The following is a 24,268-nucleotide window of genomic DNA, read 5'->3' as shown; positions in this document are numbered from 1 at the left end:
TTTCAAGCCACTCAAAGTGCTTTACATTGTGTCCATTATTAATCCACTCCTCACTCATACCTGGTGATGGTAAGCTTCGTGTATAGTCACAGCTGCCCAGGGGCAGGCTGACGGAAACGTGGCAGCCAGTCTGCACCTATGGCCTCTCCGACCACCACCAAACATTCATCCACATTCATTCACCAGCGATTCCAACACTGGAGGTAGGGAGAGTTAAGTGTCTTGCCAAAGGATTATGAGAGTGGGAATCGAACTGCCAACCCTACGGTCATTGGACGACCTGCTCTACCACCTGAGCCACTGCCGCCCCTGGCCAAAATCAAAGTTTTAACACAACCAACATACTGTAGGTCTCAGAGTTCTCAGGGTTATTGAGACTTTGTTAAGGGGTTGTTTTAAAGTATGTTCTGGTGATAAACTGCTTTTACAATGAGAGCTGCCACAACTCTATGATAAATAAAACCATTGTCCTAAATGATTATATTTAATCATAATTATTGCTCAAGCACTAAAGAAGGTTCTCAAACCTTTTTTTAGTACTCTGTCTCTATGAAATATTTTCCAGCTAATTAACCGTCTAACCAGGACAAAACATTAAGAAAAAAATTATTATCCTAAATGTTATGTGAGAAAAATTTAGTCATATGTGGTTCATTTAGTTCTCTTCTGTCTGACACACCTGTCCAAATGCTTGTGTTTGACACAAGCTTCAAAATGCCCAGGCAAGTGTGTTGCTGCAGGGAAACATCTAAAACCTGCAGGACACTGGTCCAAGAGGATTTTCTGTGTTAAATGTTCACTTCTTTTTTTTTTTTTATTTGGAACATTGGAAGTAATAAAATGAATCCCTTTTTTAACTGTTAATATAATCCTTTTGTGATGCAAATGTTTATATGTTTTATGCTTTTACTTACATTTTTGCACAGCTTTCTTGTTCTTGTTAAAAGTGTAAGTATATAGGCTAAAATGTGATGTTTTATCAAACGTCACAGTTATATTTTGTTCCATCATGTTCAGAGTTCTACTGTTCATATTATGTTTAACTTACTTTCATATCACACTTTATTAAGCCCCTTAGGGATATTAAATTGAAAATTTTTTTTTTCTTTTTAGATAAATCAAAAACTGTGTCATTGAGTACTGATTTTTTTTTAATCTGCCCATTGTAAGAAAAAAAAAAAGTTTTTCAAAAAGTAAATATCAACCTTCAAAGTATACCAGTAACTGAACTGTGGCTGACTCTGAATGGTTTTTTAGAGTGAATGTGAGAAGGCTAATCCCTGAAATACTCAGAGCCAATCCAACCCTGAAAAAAATATAGACTTCACAAAAATAAAGAAAGGACTCCCAAATAGATAAACCACTTTGTTTTTACTTAAGCAAGCTGAGCACAGAAGAACAGCTGAAAATGACATACAAGGTTTACTGACTTCCAGTGAGAAGTTAGTGAAGCAAATGTAAAATCATCAATCAAGTATCATCATGGTACGTCTGCAGCTCTCCAAAGGACCATCACTGCCTTACATAAGCCTTGTGACCTTTTAAAAAGGCAGCTAAACTTTGACCCACATAAAGAAAATATATAAATAAAATTTTAAAAAGCAAACAAAACTTGTCATGTACCTGAGACTAAACCAAACTATTGCAAAGCTTTATAAAACAAAATAAAATCTGACAATTTCTATCAGTTATTGAGATTTTGTATAACTGGAAATTTTGCAGAACAATTACATTGTGCAAGTACTTGTGGGCACTGTAAATGGTGACTCAAAAAATTTCACAACACCAAATGAAAACAAGTTAGTGCAGGAACTGTGACTGGCATTGGTATGGAAAAGGTACATTACTACATACTCTGGAGAATGTGTCTGCTGTTCTGTCTTGGTAGAAATATTGAATATAAAAAGCAATACGATCTTCGCTGGGAAACAAAACACAGAAACTAAATGTGCTTCTTAACATTGACTTTCCATATAAGGCATGAGTTTATTTTGCTATAAACATTTTTTTTTTTTTTTGGCCTTTGCACTCAGTTATCTAGAAAGCAATGTGCACTTGTCCACAACCTGGGGTTAGATGGAGCGTTATTTACAGCACTATGTCCGCAGACCTTTTTTGTTACCATGTCCAATGGTTCTTTATCATTTCAGGTCAAAAGTAAAAGAAAGTTAACATACTGTGAGCAATATTTTGCAACTCAGTTTGCCAATGTGTTTACCTTCTTTTGGCACAGACACACCACCATGAACAGAACATCACTAACAGGCGTCTCATTCGGATGTTAATTATAGATACTTACAAGTTTTCAAATTCCAGAGAAATGGATTAAAGATTAAAAAGAAATGCTGAAAGACAATAACATGGTTCAGGGTTATCAAATTTTAAGCTGTTAAGCATAACATAACTCATTTACCACATACATAATCGTTCCACCCCTTCACCCCTCAACCCCCACCCAACTCTTCTATATCCAAAGAAAATAGGGTTAGAAAAGGGGAAATCCTCTTCCTTTGACTAATTTTTGAAGACCACTTAAGAGTTCCTCTTAACATATTAAAATCTCCTTTATCTTTACAAGGCATAGATCTTGCAAAGATAGCTAGGCTTTATGACATTGTCTCTGTAGTTTCAAATCACAAAAACATTTTAGTGTCGGAGAGTCTTATAGCCTCGCCCAGTCATAGCTTGCCAAAATCATGGCAGTAATAGCAAAACTATGCCTCCACACTGGTACAACATAGCGTCTCAAAGAGTCCAAAAGTGATCTTTTCCTCCAACAGTCTGTAACATAATGTCTTTTCCAGAAGTAAAACCGTGACACTCGAAAACCAGCCAAGAATGACACCAAGAAAGGCCTAGCTTTCAGCCTTCAGAGTTGGTTGATTAGTTAATCCAAATTATTTGTATCCCAGAGGCCAACTCAATAAGGTTGTCCCTGAAGCAGCAACTCCAATTTATGTGTAGTGTGACTCCTGAGCTTGGCTATTGTGCTCAGCTAGCTAGCTGCACAGCTGGGCCAGTTCAGGTTCAGGAAAAGCATTAGGAAGCTTGGAGTTAAACATCTGCAGAGACTCCTTGATTCGTGCCGCCTCTCCAGCTGACATCTTGAGACGATGGCGGAGCAGACAGGAAAACAGGTCAAGTGGCTGTGGTGCTGGTGGAGACAGCCGATTAATCCGGTCTCTCATCTCCAACAACATCAGAAAGGCAGCGTCTTGTGTACCCTGTGTGTAGGGGTAGTCCAGTTGGAGAATGAGATCCTTGATGCTTTCAGGGTCAAAGTGCATGCTGTATCCAAAGACTTTAAGTGTGTTGATCTTCATATAGCCCATGTTTGAAGTCTGGTCATCCAAGTCCAGTGGTTCATAGAAGAGAGTTTCATTCACGGTTGGATCATCTGTGATTATGCGGCTTCGTAGGTAGATGTGCACGGTTTCAAAGAACGATTTCCACTTGCTGCCCAGAGACAGAGTCCAGTTGTAACACTGTGCAGTGGCAACAGCATCCAGTTTAGTTCTCTCCCAGTCAGGAAAGTCTGGCTGGGTCACTGGCATGAACCAGCTCTCTGAGTGACTACCCCCAAAGGGATTTACATAAACTGCAGGGACGGGCTCCAGAGTTGAATTTTTAGTCAAGCATATCTGGAATGAAATTCCCATCAGCATATGGATAAGGTTGGATTTATTTTTGTTACTCTTGAGCGTCAGTAGCATCCTCTTTCTCCAGGCAGGATTGAACCAACTTCCCAAGCGGACATCGTTGCTGATGTAGATGGCATGGACCTCTATTCGGCTGTCCAGTCGCTGAAGCAAGTATTTTACCTGGGAAAGACAGTAAAATTACAATTAGTACAAATATTGACTAGCCCATCAAACAAACATACTGGTTCTCAGATGTTTCAATTATAAAATTCCAGTCAGATTTTTTAAACAATTATGCAAAAAAAAAAAATCTCATTTATCAAATCAACATTGATAACATTAAGTATGAACTATTAATGAAATGTTTGAAAAGTAATGAAAAAATACATATATCTTTTAAAATACTTGTTTTGGAAATAAGCATTTCCTCTCACCATTTAAACAGTAAAATCAATTCTCAGAATGTTAATGTACATACCTAATGTAAACACAAAGAGACTAGCAATAATATTTGATTCGTTATTTGATATAATTAGAAGCACAATCTGTCCACAGAGAACTGAGAACCAGTGGAGTAAATATATGAGGAGCTTTGAGAACCTCAGCATCGGGCATGTCCAGGTCCAAGGTCAAATAATGGTCCAGGGATGCAGCAATGCTGGGGCGACAGAAACCAAGATGGAGAAGGTTGCCATGGTGACAGGCTCCACAGCGAGTGGCATTGTCAGTGGCACACAGGGAGCAGGACGTGGGAGAGGTCCCCACAACACAGGGGATGACTCCCTGGCAGGTGGGCTGATCCACGGGGCAGCTACAGCTCTTCACCTCCTCAGAGAAGGAGCCCAGGACTCCATGTTCATTGCAGTAGAGCAGAGACTGAGCCCTGCTCAACCAAAACCCAACAGGCCTGCAGAGGAGAAGGAGAAAACACAATAATGAAGATACATGTATAACATTTCCTTACAATTATTCAATTCTTTGTTTCTTACACCTGTTCACACTCGGTATCACTGATATGTTTGGTCACAAGCTTTGCCTCTATAACCACATTAAAGTCTACTGTGCTGATAAAGACACATCAGAGCTTTTATTTATTTATTTTTGCTATATATACAATATGCCAGTTTCCTTTTTCTTGCGAGTCTCTTTTCATTGCACGGAATGAACTGAGTTCCTGATTTAACTTTTTAAAACATCATTTATGTGTTTATTGTTCCTTTCAAGTAAGTCTGCAGTAAACACACACATTGGTTCAAAGAATAGATTCACGTTTCCTTCTTCTCAAGAGAACACAAGGAATGTGAGTACACAAGTACATGGTGTACTCACACAAAAAAAGGTTAGTAATAGGCGTCTTACACAAATATGACAATAATTGTTTTATTATCACTTTCTTGTAGTTGCCCATCTGAAAAAACAAACAAAATTCTTTAGAGACACAAATGCTTTGGTGTGCACACAAGCTTTTCTCTGTGGCATGTTTCTAAATGTGTCTTCCAGGAGCATTTTAGTGGGATTTTGTTAAGTACAGTGTTTCAGTATTGCAGTATAAATATATATATTTTTTACAATTGTTACATTTTGTTAATTTCATATCAAACTGTACAGCAATGAAACAATGTTTACAAACTGGATGAAACTGAACGTAACATCAAAGAGTTTTTGCAGAAAATACCAGCAGTTTTTCAGTAATTGCACTGATAACCTCAAGCATGTCCTCAGTAACTGTTTTAGTTAGATTATGTTATTTCAATTCCAACATTAAGACTTCATGCTTCTTCTACTTTGGGTTCAGGACTTGTGGAAGAATTGTGCATGGCTCCTTTTTTAGTTTCTTGTGCGATGTTCATGGTTGAGCTGGTTTTCCTTCTTCATTTCTTTCATTACTGCCTTTCAGTAAGCTGAATCTTCATAGACCTGTGAGGGAATCGTAAAAGAACATCCTTTATGTTTGAAGACATGTCATAAACCTTTCTAAACAAAGATAAATGGTTTTCTCTCATCAAAATAAAATCATGATCTTATTGAAAAAAAAAAAAAAAACAACAACAACAACTAAAAAGATAATCTTTCCTTTTTTTTTTTTTTTTTTTGAGGAGTGGCATGAAATACTTAGAGGTACTGTCTTACCTGCAGTAGATAGCCATCAGAGCACTCACAGTTTAATGAATGAAGATAATCCTGTTTTATTAACACTTTCTTGTAGTTGCCCATCTGAAAAAGTTACAAACAAACTACAAACAGTAGCCAGTCTTGAGCAATGCTACTGTTTCATAGCAGTTTGAGTGGCAGCTACATAGTGTCCCTTTAGTAGATGACAGTTGATATATATATAAATAAATAGATAAATAAATAAATAAATAAAAAGCACTTTATGGAAAAGAAAGGTTTTACACATTAATTGTTATTTTAACATTTCTAAATTGCACAGTGTTATTTTAGAAAAGGAATCCATGCTGAAGACTTACTTACAGAAGATGCAGTAAACAGAGCATAATGAGGCTTCTGTACAGGAGCTGACCCTCCTGTATAGAGCTACTCAGTGCAGACTCAGTACTACTACTGTATCACCTTTGAGACAGCAGCATCACCACAGCTCAGGTCTAAAAAAACACAATACTATTAAATAAATGCAACTATTGGCATGTGATTAAAAAAAAAAAAAAAAAAAAAATGATCATTAATTACACTTCTGAATTTCGAGATAATATAGTGGCTGATCAACAGAGTTACTTTCCAGTAGCCGTACTTTTGATAAGATTTTTGTAATTCGTTCTTGTTATTGCAGTAATGTAATTGTGTCTTTGGACATAATTAAAATATAATTAAACCAAATTCAAGAATAGAAAATACAGGATTTTTAACACAATCAGGTGTAACAAAAATGGCTGCTGCTTAAGCAAAGAAAACTTACCTTAAAAAACTGTTCAGGCATCTCATTTGTTCAGTTGGTCAATTAAAAAAAGATTAAAGATTTTCTCTTGCAATTGGGTTGAAATTATTTGTAGAAAAGATCCACCAAAAATGACATACCGAGAAAGAAAGAGAGCTAGAGCAATGGTTCCCAACCTGGGGTCCAGGACCCCCCAACGGGGTCCACCAAAGAACATGGGGGTCCCTGAGGCTATGAACATTAAGAGCCATTATGATTATGTCCACACATTATCCCTATTTTAAGAAAAAAAAAAAAAAAGTAAAGCTATGTGGTAATTAAATTAACTTAATTTAACTTTGGCTTTATTGAAGGACAGGACTCAACCAGAATACAGGATTTTTGGTAAGAATCTCACTTTTGAAATCATAAAACCAAGCATTGTTTCAGCACAGGGTCGGGCAGGGCGCCCATGGCTTTTTAGTATAGGCGTGAAAGGGGATCTCGAGAAAAACTGGCTGGGAACCACTGAGCTAGAGAATCAAGAATCTCCAAAGAGTCGTTGCCTTTCCACATGTGTGAAGGTATTTGGTCATAAATACTGAACATGTTCAATAGTTCAGATTGTCGGCCATGACCCGTTTAGGAGTAGATTGTTGGGATGAATTCGCTCGTAAGACACCTCAGACCAAATGTTAATTTTATAGGAAAATCTTAATAATCAGGCATTTGCCATCCTTGTTCGGGAAGGGGCAAAACTGGGACATAAACAGCCCGATAATCTTTATGTGTGTACCTACCCTAATCTAGCAACAGAGGTTGTCACAGAGTTGAACAGATTTGTATAAGGCCGGGGTAGGCAGGTTTGGTCCCAAAGAGGCACCTAGGACCAAACCTGCAGGTTTTAAATGTTCAAATAAAATGGATCCAACAGCCTATCAAGTTCCGCTCAGTCGCTCATTCATTTAATTAGTGTGTTAAAATGAAGAAACATCTAAAACGTGCAGGATTGCGGCTCTTTAGGACTAAACTTGTCTACCCCTGGATAAAGAGTGTGCATAAATCTAGAAGGAACATTGTCAGCTTAATGAGGATGCCACTGTTTGTTTTAAGTTTATCTTTTCCAGTCTAATTTTCATCAATAATATAGTGATGCTGACAAAGCCTTTTGGGAAAAGGTGCAATTTATCTGTTATTAAGAAATATTCACTGTACAATTCTGTGAAACCTGTGAAGTTCCTCCATAATGAAAGAAGGTTCATGCTAAGCAAGGTAAATTAATTAATGTATTGAATATAGAAAATCTTTATTTTTTATGATTTAACTGAGCATTCATCTGTGCAAATTACATTGTTTTGTAAAACTGTACCAGATAAAAATGCATTTTCTTTTTGTCACTGGAAATTTAAAAACATAGTGCCAGAGATTATTGGACACAGGTTTTAAATATAATGAAAACTTTATGCACCAGATGATACAGGTTAAAAATATATTTGAGATTTTGACAACTTTAAACAGTCTATAAATTTAAAAAGTCAAGGTCCTTAACTGTTTTATCTTTTTTAGAAAACAGACTGCTTTGAAAGGAGAAAGATTAAGACATCAAAAGCCTCCCAAAATAGTGTTCTTAAGCAAGAATTACATGAACCCCAGAATACACCATCATCACAGAAGATAAAAGACATTTGGGAGATGCAACAAGTTTTTAATGGTGAGTACTCACACCTTTAAAACAAAGTGTCTGATGCCTTTCTGAAATGCTAAAAACTGAAAAGATACTAAATGACAATCCCACCCAAGAAAAACCTCTTGCAATACGTTTGGTTTTAGTACAGAATTTTAATTTTCATATTTCCATTGTTTTCAGATAGCAAGTCTAACTTTTTGGTTTTTCTCATGGAAACTGTATTCACATCTTATTACCTGACATTTTTACAGTACATTTTCAGTTCTTTCATTTATTGGGAAGGCTTTGTATGTCCACTTTATGATACCACTGTGGCCCTTGCTGCTTTTGTTGTCCATTTCAGAAGCTGACTAATAAAACAGGAGAAGAGGTTTAATGACGCTCTATGGTGTGTTAGAAATTAACCAAATCTTTATTTATTTAATTGACAATGGCACCACCTGCTATGGTGTGCACAGACCAAATGTGAAAAGAATAGTTTCCTGTTTATTTGTATGAATCTATCCAATAATGAGTTTTTTGAGTATTTTACAACCAGCAAGTACTCACTTTTAAAACAATCAATGGGAGTATGCTTTCTGGAAAAGCTGGAATTGGGTAGGGTGCATTCATAGATACCACTGTCTTTAGCAACAATGATCCCTCCATCAACTTTAACTAAGCTTCTTTTGTATTTTATATTTCTTGAGGAAGTCCAAAGTACAACAAAGACACTTAGAAACCTGTGGTTTTGGAAGCACTTTTAAGTCCTTTCTGGTGATCTTTAAAGGTGCTTCTTTGATCCTTGACATGTGATGACTTTTTTTTAACTATGCAGGGCTTCTTGTTTAAAGCAACAAAACATTTACTTTATTTAAAAGAACAATTGGCCTACAAAAATGATCACAGGCAACCTTTCGAGTGGATATAACATTTTGCAGACAGTTTATTTATTAGCTCTTTATCAGCATCTGCTGTGGCTCACACACCTGTGTTGTTAAGACACTGTGTTGTCAAATACCTACTATAACTGTTAGTTGGTATTACTTCCAGCATATTCTTGAATGAAACCGATTAAAAGCAGTGTTCTCTCTGCTGAGAGACAATTTTAGCAGCACAACTGATGAACTGATAAGACACTGAATACCTCTATAAACTTAAGCCTACTCCACAATAAGAGAAAGCACGTATTGTTACAAGTTTTAAAACACGTGTCATATGTATTTATTTAGTATTGGCCATATAGTTAACGAGGCACCAAAATAAGATTAGCTTTAACAGTTTAATGCATTTCCTAACTTGCTACCCCTGAGTAAAGCAGATACACAAACATGAAATGAATAAACACAAACCAAACACTTTTCTTCCCCATGGTGATAAATTATACTTTCAATTTTTAGTTTGTTTTCTGAGAGTATCTCAGTGGGTTACCTTTCTCTGGGCAGACTGATGTGAGGCTGTTTGGGGCAGCGTTTGCTCAGTGTGAACAGTTTCCTGATGATCTTCTGGGATTTCCCCAAAACCAGTGCAGTGCTGGACTCAAGCTGGGTGTAGCGCTTTTGGAGGGACAGATCAGCAGACCAGAACTTGGCAATTGTTGACACATTCAAAAACCGGTCAGCGGGCAAGCGCTTTAGGAAGGCTTTGAATTCATCTGCAGGGAATTCAACAAAGACAGGGTGGAAAGAGGGGATTGTGAGAGGGGGGTTGAGGGTGAAGAAAGAAAGTATAGAAAAAAATTAGAAGATCTCAGATCATTTCTCTCTTTGAACTCTTCAAACCACTTCTGCTTTATTTCCTGTGGTATGAATAGGTAATGAAAAGAAGCTGGTGGAGTTATAGTGTCATAAGAATTTTAAAAAAGCTGTTATGATTTAATGAATTGCCATTACCAAATAAACACCTGTGCTTTAATCTGCAGTTATACTCATCTACCACGCTATTAGAAACCAATCATGCCCCTCTGGCATCTTTGGCAATGTAATCATTTAAGAAAACTGATGCATAATCATCTGGTGTCGCATACAAATGGATTTTTATTTGTTACTCTGTCTTTAACAGCCCAAACAAATCAAAAGACCATCCATAATCACAAGCTGAATAGTTTGGAGTGTGGTTAAATGACAAAAGCCTCCACCAGTCTCACAACAAAAATCCTAGAGCAAAGTGTAATGTAAATGCATTCATGAATTCAGCTGTTCAAGGACTGTCATGTCTCCAGATTTATTACGTCACCATCCTACAACTAAAAGAATTCATTGTTTAATTAAAGTTCAAGTGAATCAAATCCTGATATTTGCATGGACACATGTTTCTTGTGTTAGATAACAGCTGTTTAAAACATGATAAAAGTCTGAAAACTTCAGTTGTACTGAAGCAGCAAAATATGTACTGAAAGCAAAAAAAGGCCATCCCTGCCTGTAATATTATAAATAGGCCCAATACAATGTAGAAGGTTGAAACTAGCCAAGCCTGCCACCTAGCTGTCTTCCTAACAGTTATAGTTAAAACGCTTAAAAACAAATGGATGGAAATTTATTATGCAATTAAAAAGCATAAAATCTCCTAATTGGGCTTAAATGTTTTTGAGTGTAGCTAACTGTTCTGCCTTCATTACATGAAGGCATTTCCCCTTGGATGTCAGAAGTTACAAATGCAGGCCGTCTAATTCAAATGGTGATAGATAAGGAGAAGAAGAAGAAGAATTGGATTTGTTTTGTGAAGGCAAACTGTTGCACTGCAGGTGTTGGAGTGGCTACACACTAAGAAAAAAAAAATCAAGCTTTTTTACATATGCCTCACCCCTCTTCTTTTTTTTTTTGGCAAATTAGGTGCAAAAACCATGTGAAAAAGCCTGCATCGATGCTTGGTGGATTCAAGAGCTAATTTAACATTCTAACCCCACAATTTCTACTAATTATTTGTACTTACTGGGGAGATAATAAGGGTACATGGCTACACACTCAAAAAACCAGACATGTGTTGGCTGCATACTGTGAACAATATCAACATATGATAGAATGGCATAGCTGCAATCCCAATATATTAAAGTCCAAACATCTAGTAAACACTGACGCAAAAAAGTAATCCAATATAAAATGAGTTGCTTGTAAATAAGATGCCTAAATAATAAGTTAGTGATAAGTAAGTTGCTAGATGGCAAAAACAGGCTGATTATCATTCAGCATATTTATCTAATCTGGCTGGAAGGTTAACAGTGGGACTGGCAAGGCATTAAAATGGGTCCAGAATCTAACAGTGACCACAAGTATTTATCACAGGATAAGACACGTTGATTTTCTTTTACATTTTGATGCCTTCTCAAGCTGTTAATCTTACCGAAGTGATTACTGAAAATGGGTCCAGGTTACTTCCCCTGCAGTTTGTTTCACCTAGCAAACATTAATGAAGGCTAAACAGAAAACCATGGGGGATTTAATGGTGGGAGTTTGGTGTCACAAGCATGCTAATGAAACATAGAGAGGAGGTATAATTAAAACAAATCTCCCCATACAGTTTGTTCCACATTAATTTTTCTTATGGCAAAAGTTCCCATTGCCAGAACTAGTTTGTGGTTTTATGATTAGAAACGAAAAAAAAACAAACAGATGACAGCATGATCTTAAGCTAGCCAGTGGGTTTATGCTACTAGTAATCTGCAGTCCAAGACTTTCACTATTGTGGAACAACAAAATGTGACTTTCTGTAAAGAAAACTAAACAAACAATGGTAGCCTACTCATGTATGAGCATTAGCACTATAGCCAATTTAAGCTAGCAGTCACAGCAAAGGCTGTTATTAGACTGTGACCTGGCAACCCTGAGTCTGTTAAATCAAGGAAGAGTGTGTGAAGTTGTTTATTAAAAATTGTAAGTTTTAAAATCATTTGAATATTGGAACAAAAATATCAAGTTATTTAACATTTTATACTTTGAATACTGCCTGATAGTATTTTCCATTTCATTCTGGCAGCATTTATTGGTATATTGATTTATTTTCTGAGACAATTAAATATTTTATTTCATGTCAATTTCAGTTATCCTAAAACACTAAATTAGCATAATCTTTTTGTTCATGTATGTTAACTTCGGCTTTTTCTTCCTTATACTTTGTTTTGGCTGTGCCCATAGTTGATGTTAGTGTTTCCAAAAGGTTGGATTCTAACTCTGTGAGTCATTTGGCATTGTAGGATTAGGTAATGGGGGAGTTATAAATATGTATGTAAACCTGAATAGACTAGAGAAAAAAGCTGTTATATTTGTCTGGTAGTGTTGCAATAAACTACAGATTTTGGTAAAATTCGCACAGGAGAACAATAATGCTGGTTGCGCTGAATCATCTGGAAGTGTTTGAATTTGCATTTATCTTTGTAAATACCACACAGCAAAAATCCTGTTTGCTACATGGAAAACTGATACCTCTACCAATGAGAGAAATGCTGAACTTCCAACTTAAAAAACTGGGCACAGTTGGGCTAAATTTCAGTGAGAATATCACTGGCACAAATGAAACAGCTTGTACACTGTTGAGTTTGCCAAGAGCGTTCTAGTGTTAAGACCATGTAATTTCCATTATAAACCAGTGGGCAAATATTATGTCAGTATGAAGCCTCTGGGAAACATGAGCTCATCACTTCTTTTTTTGTCAAAGCCAGCTAAGTGAGACCTTCTAGGATTGTTCTGGGTCTGCTGGAGTATCATATTCCCATGTGCTGTTGTTGGCAGGGAGACAGCAACAGAATCTGCAGCCAAGTCGACCTGAGCTGAGCCCAACTGACAAAACTCAAGCCTATTACAGTGCTCAGTGATCCTAAATGACACAATGGTCTGTGTCTTTCTATCCCTCTCTTTGTGCATATGATTGTTCTCTTCTGGACTTACAAGATGAGACTTCCCTCTTGAGATGTTGCTGTCCGTGCTTTTGCTTCTCATGTTATTCCCTGATCTATTTTATCATCTAATAATCTCTTTTTCATACAGGATTAATGATGCATTATAAGCTTCCACAATGACATTTTAACTTATTGCTTTTGTTACTGGTGGCTTTCATCACCTGATCTGTTTTAAGTGCTACTTTAATAGAAAAAAAAAACAGTTATTTGATCATTCTAGTAATAGCCACATTGAAGTGATAAATGATTACCCCACAGAGCCACTATTTTGTGTGTCTAATTGTCTAATTCTCAGTCGTATCATAGCACTGCCTTTTCACTTGCTTTGAGTAACAAAATGTTTTACGGTAAAAACAAGTCAAAGATGCAAAGCAAAGTAAACATGAATGAATGAGGAATGAATGTATAGGAATGCAAATGAGAAATTGTGAAAGTTAACTTTTTTGTTTTTTTCAGTGTTTTGATTTATTTTTTCATTTTGAAGTCCTGCCTAAAATGTTTACAAGTTTGAGTGGTATTCAATCAATCACATTGATTAATACTGACAGAAAGCAGTAGTTTACAATGCAGTATCTTCAGTTTGTATGTGTGAAGTACCATGTTTGTTGAAGTAAGGTTTATTAATGTGAGCTGAAATGCATTTAAAGGATGCAATTGCAATTTGATCAGTAAGCTCAAATCTAGCATTCTTTTGGCTAAATGAATTTTAATAAGACCCTTTCACAACAACACAATCACATGCAGAAAAACGTGAGTAAGTTTCTTGAAAGCGAGAAAAAGAGGTTTGAGTGCAGGACATTTGCACTATTTAAGTTCAAGAAGCAGTTTTAAACTGAAGCATAACTGATTTGCACGCCAAGCAGAGACGTCTTGAATGTGTAAGCAGAGTTTTGAGGGAGAGAAGTACAATACTTGAGCATGATAACAAGGACACTTGCTCAAAGTAGAAAATAAACATCTTGATTACAAACACTGATATGGCCTCCAGAGATGAGTGGTAATGAAATGCACAGTAATTTGCAACAATTATAGAAGTTCCTGGGAATTAAATAATACTTTTGCCAAAAGTCACATAATCAGGCTTTAAAATGTCTCTATCATAACTGGAATTAGAGTTGAAAGGTTTACATTATTATGTTGCTGTCAACATAGTGGTGCATGGAACATCCTTTCCGTTTGTTTTTTTTCTTTTAGTGTCGCATCCCTGCCAATCAGTCACATCTCTCATTAATAATAATAATATTTTCTTTGTATAGCCCTTTCCAACAACCCTCAGGTAGGACTAGAACATCAGTAGAGCTAGCCACACAAAAGCAATTACACTAAAAATACAGAAAAATAAATAAGTAATAAAAAAGAAAACATTAAAACGTAGAAACTAAACAGAATAATGTAAAAAAAATCGAAGTGTCATCACATTACTGAGTATTTAAAACAATCATGAATAAGTTAGATAAGTTTTAAGTTTAGACTTGAAAAGTACCAGATCTGAGATAAGACAGAGATCAAGGGGAAGCTTATTCATATATTCATATATCACAACAGCATCTTTAATAATCATGTTTCTTCCTTTGTGCTTTTAGTTCAGTTGGAAACATAAGAATGATGTTGGAGTCGGGATTTCTTCAGGCAAACATTACAGGACTCTCTTTTTGTCCTCTTCCATGTTTCCAACTGGGAGGGCAAAGTGTAAAACAGAGGGTCCAGAGCTGTTATATCCATCACTTCAAAGTGTCTCTAACACGTTAAAAACCTCTTTCATAATATATGGCTGGCACTACTGCTCACAAATAGCAAGAAGGATTCTGTTTGCAAAGATTTTTTATATCCTCTGTATTTACAACTAAACCTGGAAGAGTTTTTAGGGCATGTTCGATCACAAATCAATGAATCCTTTTCTCTACTGGAACAGTGGCTCAGTACTTTAAAAACTATTTTATTTTACCAGAAAATAAAACTTTAAAGTAATTTAGAGAATTTTGACATAAATATATGTTTTTTTTTCATATTCTTTCTTTTTTACAGTAGTGAAACACTGTGAAGTAATCATTAATCAAAGTAAAAAAGGGAAAAAAGTTTCTGTTGTGGTTAATGAAATTTTTGTGAGTAACAGGATGTGTTGGGCTAACTGTGATCTGATGGTGTCCAATACATAATAGGACTACAGATGCTTATCATATCTACTGTTGAACATTTGTATCTGTAAGTGTTGTCAAAAGGATCAGGTAGAGAAGCACAGAGTATATAACTAGTCTTAGTTGGTGATTCATTACAATGCACTCTAATTACATTTTCGTCTTAATACACTAAGCCTTTTGTTTTCAGATTAGCCCATAATCCCCACATGACTTGCAATTTTTCCAGACACATCTTCAGTAATTAGTTGAAAATCCTTCACAGGACAAGAGCACTCTCTGTACTTTACTTAAGCTGACCTCATAAATTTAGAAGAAATGCTAAACAGTTTATTATCAGTAGATTAATTAAAATTGCATTCATTTCTGTAGCTGAAAAAATGGGGAGTTTTGAGTCTTACTAAACTTCTTACAGCTGTTACAGATGGCATGTTAATCACAGAAAGGAGCAAATGGTTTTCAGAGACAAATTTTAGGACACTGTACTTGCCAATTATTAACGACACACTGTGGCAGTTATTAAAACAAGTCTATTTGTTGGTACTGGAAACAAAAATTCCAGTTTAATTATTAAAACTTCTATGGTGTGAGAACACTGTAGGTTTGCCTACTGTGCAGCCTTAGAAACTGACTCAACATACCCTGTTTTCTGTCAGAAGATCAAGCGCTGACCTGAATTTCTTCCCCCAGGCAATCACTGCACTAAATACTCAATAAACACTTTTTGCAATTTTGTACTTGGACTCAAACGCATGCACTACTGTTTGCACTTTAGCCTCATAGATCAGTCCATGATTCACTCAATGCACTTTAATAAATGTTACTTTGGTAATGTCTTTGTTGTTGAGTGGATGTGTGTGGAATGGGATGAGTGGGATTTTATGATTGTACTATTTTTAATTGGTTTTTAATGTATTTTAGCACTAGGAAAAGCACCTCAATTTCTGTTGTGTTTAATTATGACATGGCCTTAAAGGTTTCTAATTTTATACTGAATTTGACTATCATATCTTTAGGGCACCATATTCAAAGTAGAAAATATGGTCATATGGTACATTAACATACAGTGAGTGCTGCTAGAGGAAAGCAGTGAGGGAAATTTCATGCTTTCTTCAGCATAACATCCAATAAAGATGTCTCACTTGCTGAGTCATTTAAACAGATGCTTAGTTAAAATACTGTAGCTTGGAACAGTAACAGTAAATATAATTTACAAAAATAATTAATAATTTAAAAGAAAAGTATTTTTCATTGAAATCAGCATAATGTAGCATTACCTTTATGTGTTGACATTCTTTCTTTTTTATATTTACATGTAATGTGTAAGTGAAGTTCTGAGTAAGTACCTTTGAAAAGCTAATTATACCTGCTTTAAATTGGGCTTTTGAAAGTATTGACCTTGTAGAGCAACACGCAGCTTCACACTGCAACTGACGAGCTTTAGCAAGTTGTAAGTGAAAATTTGCATCTTGTGCTGCCAGCTTTTGACCTTGAATTTTATTTTTGAGAAAAAGATGTCACAAGTAGTCAATTCTGGATGTATAAAGACAGCATTTTGAACATGCTATGAGTGGACGCACATTATCAACCTCTACAGTTAAGGCTGTTTTTGACAAATGCTCTACCTCACTTGTTTTTCAGGACATTAAAATTGTCTTTATGCTTTACAAAATCTGATTTTTGCTTGGTATAGTTTTCTTTTGCAGCATATTTTTCTAGACACTTATGTGAGTTTTTATTTTGCATACTTGTTTCTACGATGAAAACAATATTAACCACATCCATCCAAACAGAATAATTTCAAGGAGCAGTAACCACACATAAATTCAAGAAACTTAGACTTTTTTTTTTTAAATCAAAATGCAACTCTACCCTAGGCTTGAATGATTAATTTACACCTTAATTAAAACAACAAGAAATCTATTACTAGTCATAGTCGCCCTGCTATGCCAGTTTCATTCAATAGCTCTTATTTAAAGACTTCACCCAAGTCACTAAGCTCCAGCTTGCTGTGGAATACAGATGAACTAAATGACAGACCAATTCCCTCCCTGTCAGGTACTGCTGCAGGGGAAGTTTAACTTGCCCACTTGAGGATTTTCTAACTTTGTGCCACAAAATGTCAGTAAAGACAACCAACCTTTGCACTCGTACAGCAACAGCTGAATGAAACTGAAGCATCCAAACATACGTGACAGATCACACTTAACATTTCAAACCCATCGTCTAAGTGAGAAAAGGGATTCATTTCTCTTTGGGAATCCAATATATCTGTACACACACAACACACTGGAGAAGCAATGCCATCAGGGTGTTTGTTAGTGTACTCTTGTAGGTGATCGCAATGTGGAAAAAAACTTCAGTGCTGTACCTTTAGCCTCCATTAAGTCATAAAAAACATCAATCTAAACTTGAAGGGCTGTTTTCCCTCTAGTTCAAGGTTAGTGAGGAAGCATTACAGTCCACATTGGCTAGGTTTATCAACAAATAAAAACAGAGCTTTATGAAAGCCAGAGAAGCATTGACACCAGCCTACTGGGGTTTAACTTTCTCTTAAAAATGGCTGTCTCATCTCTGTTAAGAAATATCCAGTTTGTGTAATCTGTATATTACTTTGTTCATGATGCATAAGAACAGTAGTGTTGTGTATAAAAACATCTTTTACACAGCAAAAAATAAAATTATATTTACACACTCCATCAATAAAGTGTGAGATAATTTGTTGTCTGTGTAAAATAAACTAATGTAAGCACCTATGAACACAACAGTACTGTTTTTACAGTGTCTCATATGCAACATAGCTCTGTGTCAATAATTTCTACCAAAAATAAATACGTAAGCAAGATTGTGCCATCTTACTGGACATAATTTTTCAGTTTCTACGTCAGCATATATCTTGTTTTATAAATTTTAAGGAAACACATTAGCCTCTGCTTTTGACCCATTGGCATTTACACTAGGAGCAGTGAGCAGCCATGTACAGAGCCCATACAGCTGGGTGGTAAACAGTCATGCTTTTACCAGGGCCAGTCCAGAACCAGGGTCTTCCAGCCCCAAGTTCACCTTCCTATCTACCACTCCCACTACCAATAAACAGCCCTACTAAGAACATAAAGCATATGGCTGGAAAAAGTCATTAACTTTATGCTACAGAAACAAAACTAATAGATAAATTCTAAAAGTACCTGTGAACACAACAGTACTGTTTTTACAGTGTTTCTTATGCTACACAGTTCTATGATATTGGCTAAACAATTGAAAAAGTTAGTAAGAGAATAAAAAAACTCAACAGAACATACAAACATGAAAAAATAAGGCTGCAGCTTCAGCTAATGCAAGTAGTCAAAAGGTGTAAGAGGAACAAAAGACCAATAACTGAGAAGGTAATACATAGCTTCTTGGCTTAAGTCACACTTGTGCAAATTATTGCTGCTGAATATTTGGTGCAAAATAGCAAAAACTTGCTTTAAAGTCTCCACTTGTTGCTAAATAGTTCCATATGTTAATTTACTTATGTATGCCACCAAATGTCAACAATATCTGGCCACTGATTTCTCACTTAGCTTGAGCATTCTCCTAGAAACCAGCACTGAAGACGTCAAATTTCGATGGAGATTTTAGTCATGCCTGGCTAATTCAGTAAATGAGTGGTTTACAGGAGTTGATGTCTGACAGGGAGTTTCTTTCTTTCTTTGTACATCCGTTTCACAAAAACACAATCGGGTCACTGAATCCTGGGTTAAGCACTCTTTTAAAATATTCTGACTGTTCCTGTCCACAAATGTTCAACTTTTACATTCAACTACATTTAATCATCTCAGCAATGTAAAATCTTGATATGCTCAGACATGAAGTGTCAGTAAATAATTTGTTGCAGATGAGTAAAACCACTCCTCTTCCTCACTGGGATGCTGGATAATCCTTCTGGTCAGATTCAACTGCCCCCAGCTGAAAGAAACGCAGTAGGAGGCCACTGTGCCTTTAGCATTGCTGTTTGAAGATGAACTACCTCCCTGACTACTGCCAAGGGATCAGAGATGGAAAATGGATTTAGGCAAACATGGAGGGGGGTGTTCAGTCGTTAATATCCAGCAAGCTACTTTCAAGCTGCGTCCCCCTAAGGGGAAAGTCTCTCAATATATATATTATATTTTTTTGGCTGGCAGAAAGCATGCACTCTTCTTTGCATGGACCTGTTTCACACTTTGAAGACTGTGCACATCAGGGGACTGTACAGGAAACCTCAGCCTTGCATGATTGGGTGCTGAAAGAGCCCAGTAAAATCTAACTTTTTCACTGTAGGCTGCTGAGCTGCACCAATGGAGCAGCTGGGGGTTACTCAAGGACACATTAACAGCAGCTGCAGAAAAAAAAGCTGAACAGCATTGGTTCACTTCCCCATGCCGTCCACCATCAATGAGATATTGTCTGAAGATGTGACATGGCAGGGTATGATTTTCTGCAGACTGTTGGTTGTCATTCCATACAAATGGATGCATATTTGGAAGAAGAATGTAGATACTTCTTTGTCAGACAGCTTCTGTTTGTTTGTCTTAGCAGAGGTGGGAAAGCGGCTGAAAAAATAAATCCATCCTTTACTTCCATTAATCAGTCTGTTCAATTAAATGTCACTACAATGCTGAAGAGGAACCTTTGTCATTTGTAAAAGAAAAGTCTTTTATATGTACAACGTAGACGTCTTGGACTTTAGAAGCTGCTATAAAACACAATCAACCTGTGTACCTAAGAGACATTAAGAGTGATTTACATGTTACTGTTCTTCTTACAAGTGAGCTGCAGCAGTGATTTCCACAAAAAAAAAAAAAATGCTTTTGACAACGTTTTTCCAGAGGAAAAAAAAGCACACAATCATACATTATTTATAATTTATTAACTGAAGTAAAACAAAGATTACTTAACACATAGTTTCTGAATCTGCAGGTTGAAACTGACAAAAATAACACAAACTTTCTTCAATGAAGGGCAAACTTACCAGCAACACAGAAGGGACAATAAGGACTACTTTGGTGTTATCTGTTGGTGTATTCCTAAGAACAAGCTAAGAGAGGTCAGTCAGTTGTGGAACATCCACCCACAAATTTACAGTCTTTTTTCAAAAATAAGAAAACGAAGAAATTGTTTATCTTATCCCATTATTTCTCTTCATGGTGTATTGTATCAGATTCACTTGCTCTTGCTGCTCTTTCTCTGTCTTTTCAAACTTCCATTTGCAACTAACGGTACATGATATTGAATAAGCCATACAACTATATTGAATATGTTGCCATTGGGGAGAAAGACAAAATAATTTTTTTACTGAATGTCTTAACTCTGTGAAAATTAAAGAATGAAAGCAAAGCATTTTTATATTATCTACTGGCTTCCTCATGTTGGCACATAGGAAAACTTGCAGCATTTCTGAATTTATTTATAAAGGATAAATGGAGGACGCACGCATGACGGTAAACCGCTACTTTACCAGTGTAAGGAACTCGTTAACATGCAGACCTCATACATTACAGGGAAGCCATTGCAGGGTCTGATGCCTGTGCCTAATAAGGGGGCATTAACCTTGAACGCTCCCAAGGTCTCAGATAGCAAAAAGAGTCCAGATGGGGCAGCGCTGCATTTGTCTGTAGACAGATGGGTTTTAACGGTGCACCCGCTCAAGCTGCAAATGATCCCAAGTTATGGCACTACTCTGTTTATATTTTTACACCTTCGGCATTATTACAGGGTTTCTTTATGTGTGAAGGTTATGAAGCCAACTTTATAAACAGGCTGTTCGCTGTGAAGCTAATTTGTATGTTTCATTTGGCCCCTAATAAATCCTTACTTCTGTCTGGGTGTCTGATAGGTTCACCAGTTACTTCTCGATATGAAGTTCTCTCTTTTTAAATATTGATTTTCTGCTTATTAGTTTATGTAAAATTTCACAATGAGTTTCGGTCCAAAAATGAAGTCGTTTTAGGAGCTGCGGTTAGCTGGCTGTGGAGGACTATGAAATTAATTGTGATGGAATTTAATGCAGACATTTGTGCTCACCAGAGGATGAGAACTTTTCTTTTAGTGGACCATAGGGTTTATTTCTCTCAAATAAATTTTCTTGCTGATTGTCTTTAATGTGCTCAATGGATGAATTCTAACAATTTAGAAGAACCTAATTAGTTTGAGGGAAAGTTTCTAAGAATTTGCTCTTCTGGTCTGAGACTGCCTTCACCTTCCAGGCTTTTTCCACTTCTTTCTTTGAGTTCTTGGTATTTCTCCGGTTATTCATATTATTTTTTCCTGATATTGCTATTGTTGGTGATAGCTACATTGATTACAACGGCTTATCCATGATGACAATGTCTGGTTGGTTAGCCATTACCATTTGTTTGGTCTTTATCTTGAAGTCCCACAAGATCTTAAGTCTTTCATTCTCCACCACGTTGGGAAGTGTTGCCTATTGTGACCTTTAAAAAAATAAAAAATAAAAATTTCACAGATTTGGGGCAAGTCAGGAAGGAGAATTGTATTGTTATTATTTTTTTTTAATCTTTAAAAAACTGTGTTGTGTTTTAAATATTTAAATAACAGTATCAAGCGCCGGGGCTACCCTTTTTTCTTAAAAGTAGAAGGTGTGACGACCCTCCCGTATCAGTTGGGTCCAATTTTGCTTCTGTTTACTTCTGTTTTCTTTTGCAGGGACTGGTGGCTAAAACTAATTAGGGTGATCGAAGCATCTGGCCAGTCCTCCCAGCAGACCTTAAATATCCTCCAATAAGTCTGCTTGCCCTCTTTGGTTTTTCCTTCCCTTGAGGCTGTAGTGGTTTGCATTTAAACTTTCATCACTGCATGACACTATTTAACACTCATCCATTTGCTGACCTGCTGATTTCGCTGAAAGTCACACCATTTATATTAATTTTGTCAGGTTTTTCTTATTTGTTAATAAATCCCTTTGTTACATTTCATAGAAAACACTTTACCTCATCTCTGTTTTTGTCACAGCCTTACGAGGCGGGTTGTGACAACGGCTGTGAGCAGCAACATTATATGATTCAGTGCAATAAATGCAAGTTCCATCTCCAAAGGTCAGTGCTGTGTTATGTGAGGGTCACGGTTCAGGTCGCGGGTTATCTACGATTGAGTCGGGTGCAGATTGAACTGGGCAGCAGTGTTCGAGAATCACTGCTGTGAAGGGACAAGGCCGTCTTAGCTAATAAAATACAACCCGAGTCCATTTATTAAAGATTGCTGAAATTCTGATCATTTATTTGCATTTTTCGTTCATTTGTATTTAAAATATTCTTGTGAACATCATGTTCTTGAACTGGTCATGAAAATATAATAATTTCTCAATTTACCTAAAGAAAGACATTTTGTCCTAAATAATTTTTTAAGCATTCACCTTCTAATAAGCTGTCACGTCACATATTTTGTAAGCGACAGGTAGCGTCCTTTTTCTTGCCATCTCCTCGAAGTAAACTTCTGAGTCAGAAAAATTAACCTATGTGTGGTTTGAGAGTGAGGTTTTCTTGTACAAGGAGGTGTTTCAATGTAGAAGACACAAATAGCCCTTTATAAAACCTTTAAATGAGTGGGCACTGATGCTACACAAACCCATTACGATTGATGATATGACTATTGAAGTGTTTGCAACTTCTCTGTTCACAGCAATCCTGTTCATTTTATATCCAATCTAGGCATTTTATTAATCAAAGTAGTATTGTTTTCTTGTGTCAGTCTTGGGGTCATTGAACAGTCTTCTGCAGTGAGTAGGTCCACATCTACAGGTAAGAACACTTCCTCAGAACTTTATACAGCGTTTGTTCTCAGTCCAGCAGAGTAGAGAAGTGCCTCAGTCTTTCCTGTAAGATGTCAGAGGTATTTGTGGCTCAGGGCAATAAAAAGACAGGCTTGCAGGGGGCTTTGACTGCATTGAGCCCTCTGTACTGAAGCAATGGGAATGACTTTGTTTTCCTGCAGGGACAGAAGAGTTGGAAGTAAGAAAGACCGATTCAAAGAGATTTGGCTGAGAGAGGGAGAGCGAGAGAGACTGAGATCACTGTAAGGGCTTTGGTAAGTGTTGGCACCGGTCAGCTTGTGTGAAGGAACTGCTCTCTCCTCCCACACCTAACCTTTTACACAGGGAGATGTAATTAAAACTCCTTATGAAGAGTCCATTGTGAATTTATGAGGAACAAATTTGGTCCCAATTATCTCCTACCAATAAGCTGTCACTGCTGAGATAAGTAATGAGGGGCTGTAAATATCCCATGTCATTTGGTATTAAATGGAAGGTGATCTTCCGATCATAACAACTTGGGTCTCTTGTCCAACTTGACTAAGTTATTGGCTGATGTAAACAGATATAAACTGCTTAATAAATCAGCTGCTTCTCAAATGAAAACAGCTTATGGTGTGACCAAAACAATAACTGTTCATCTGTCTTGGATTATTTCATAAAAAGTGATAAGAAACAGCAGAGGGGGTAAGCTTAACCTTAGAGAGATGCCCCCTTATGAGTTGAGTTTTCAGTCATTTTAGAAAAAAAATATGGATTACTTGGCTGATGCATGTGTTGAGAAAAAAAAAGAATAAAAAGAGACCGCGGTGACTATTTATAGAATTTCTGAGGCCTGCTAAACCTGCATTATGCAGAAGCATATCATCCAAAGTGAACTATCAAGTCATTTCTTATGCTCTCATGTAACATATTAGATTCTAATCAGTGTTGAAGGTATAAATAAATAAAAGTCAGTTTTTGAAAGTTAATCACTAACTTTTTATCACGTAGCAATCATTTGGTTTGTTAATAAAATCAAAAGATTATGGTTTGAATTAAAATGTGCTTTTAGAGGACCTTTAAGTAACAGAAATAATTAAGCAATTGCGCTTGTGAAACAGCTATGGTTTATTTGTTTGTGTTTTTGACCCCATCATCCACCCTGACATTCTTCCTACACTGTGACACACATAAAGCTTCATTTCCTTTGCTCAAGCCATACATAATGATTTAAAAAAATGTTCATATATTCAGTTAACTATATAAGAATTTGAATACGTTGTACTGTCCAG

At 36.4% G+C, this 24,268-nt stretch overlaps 1 protein-coding gene across 1 annotated transcript in view; it reads right to left on the bottom strand.

Annotated features, from left to right (window-relative positions):
* Positions 1–1,352: 1,352 nt before the first annotated feature.
* brinp2 (bone morphogenetic protein/retinoic acid inducible neural-specific 2) overlaps positions 1,353–24,268 on the bottom strand; it is a 218,505-nt gene continuing 195,589 nt past the window's right edge. Inside the window, exons 7-9 of the mRNA XM_041992672.1 lie at positions 9,611–9,833; positions 4,242–4,548; positions 1,353–3,821 (exon numbers count right to left, since the gene is read on the bottom strand). Coding sequence (XP_041848606.1) covers positions 3,000–3,821; positions 4,242–4,548; positions 9,611–9,833 — 1,352 coding nt within the window. The 3' untranslated portion in view covers positions 1,353–2,999. The remainder of the gene's footprint in view (positions 3,822–4,241; positions 4,549–9,610; positions 9,834–24,268) is intronic.

This window comes from Melanotaenia boesemani, chromosome 8, assembly GCF_017639745.1.
Source record: "Melanotaenia boesemani isolate fMelBoe1 chromosome 8, fMelBoe1.pri, whole genome shotgun sequence".
Lineage (NCBI taxonomy): Eukaryota > Metazoa > Chordata > Actinopteri > Atheriniformes > Melanotaeniidae > Melanotaenia > Melanotaenia boesemani.
This window is presented reverse-complemented; position numbering and strand designations above follow the sequence as displayed.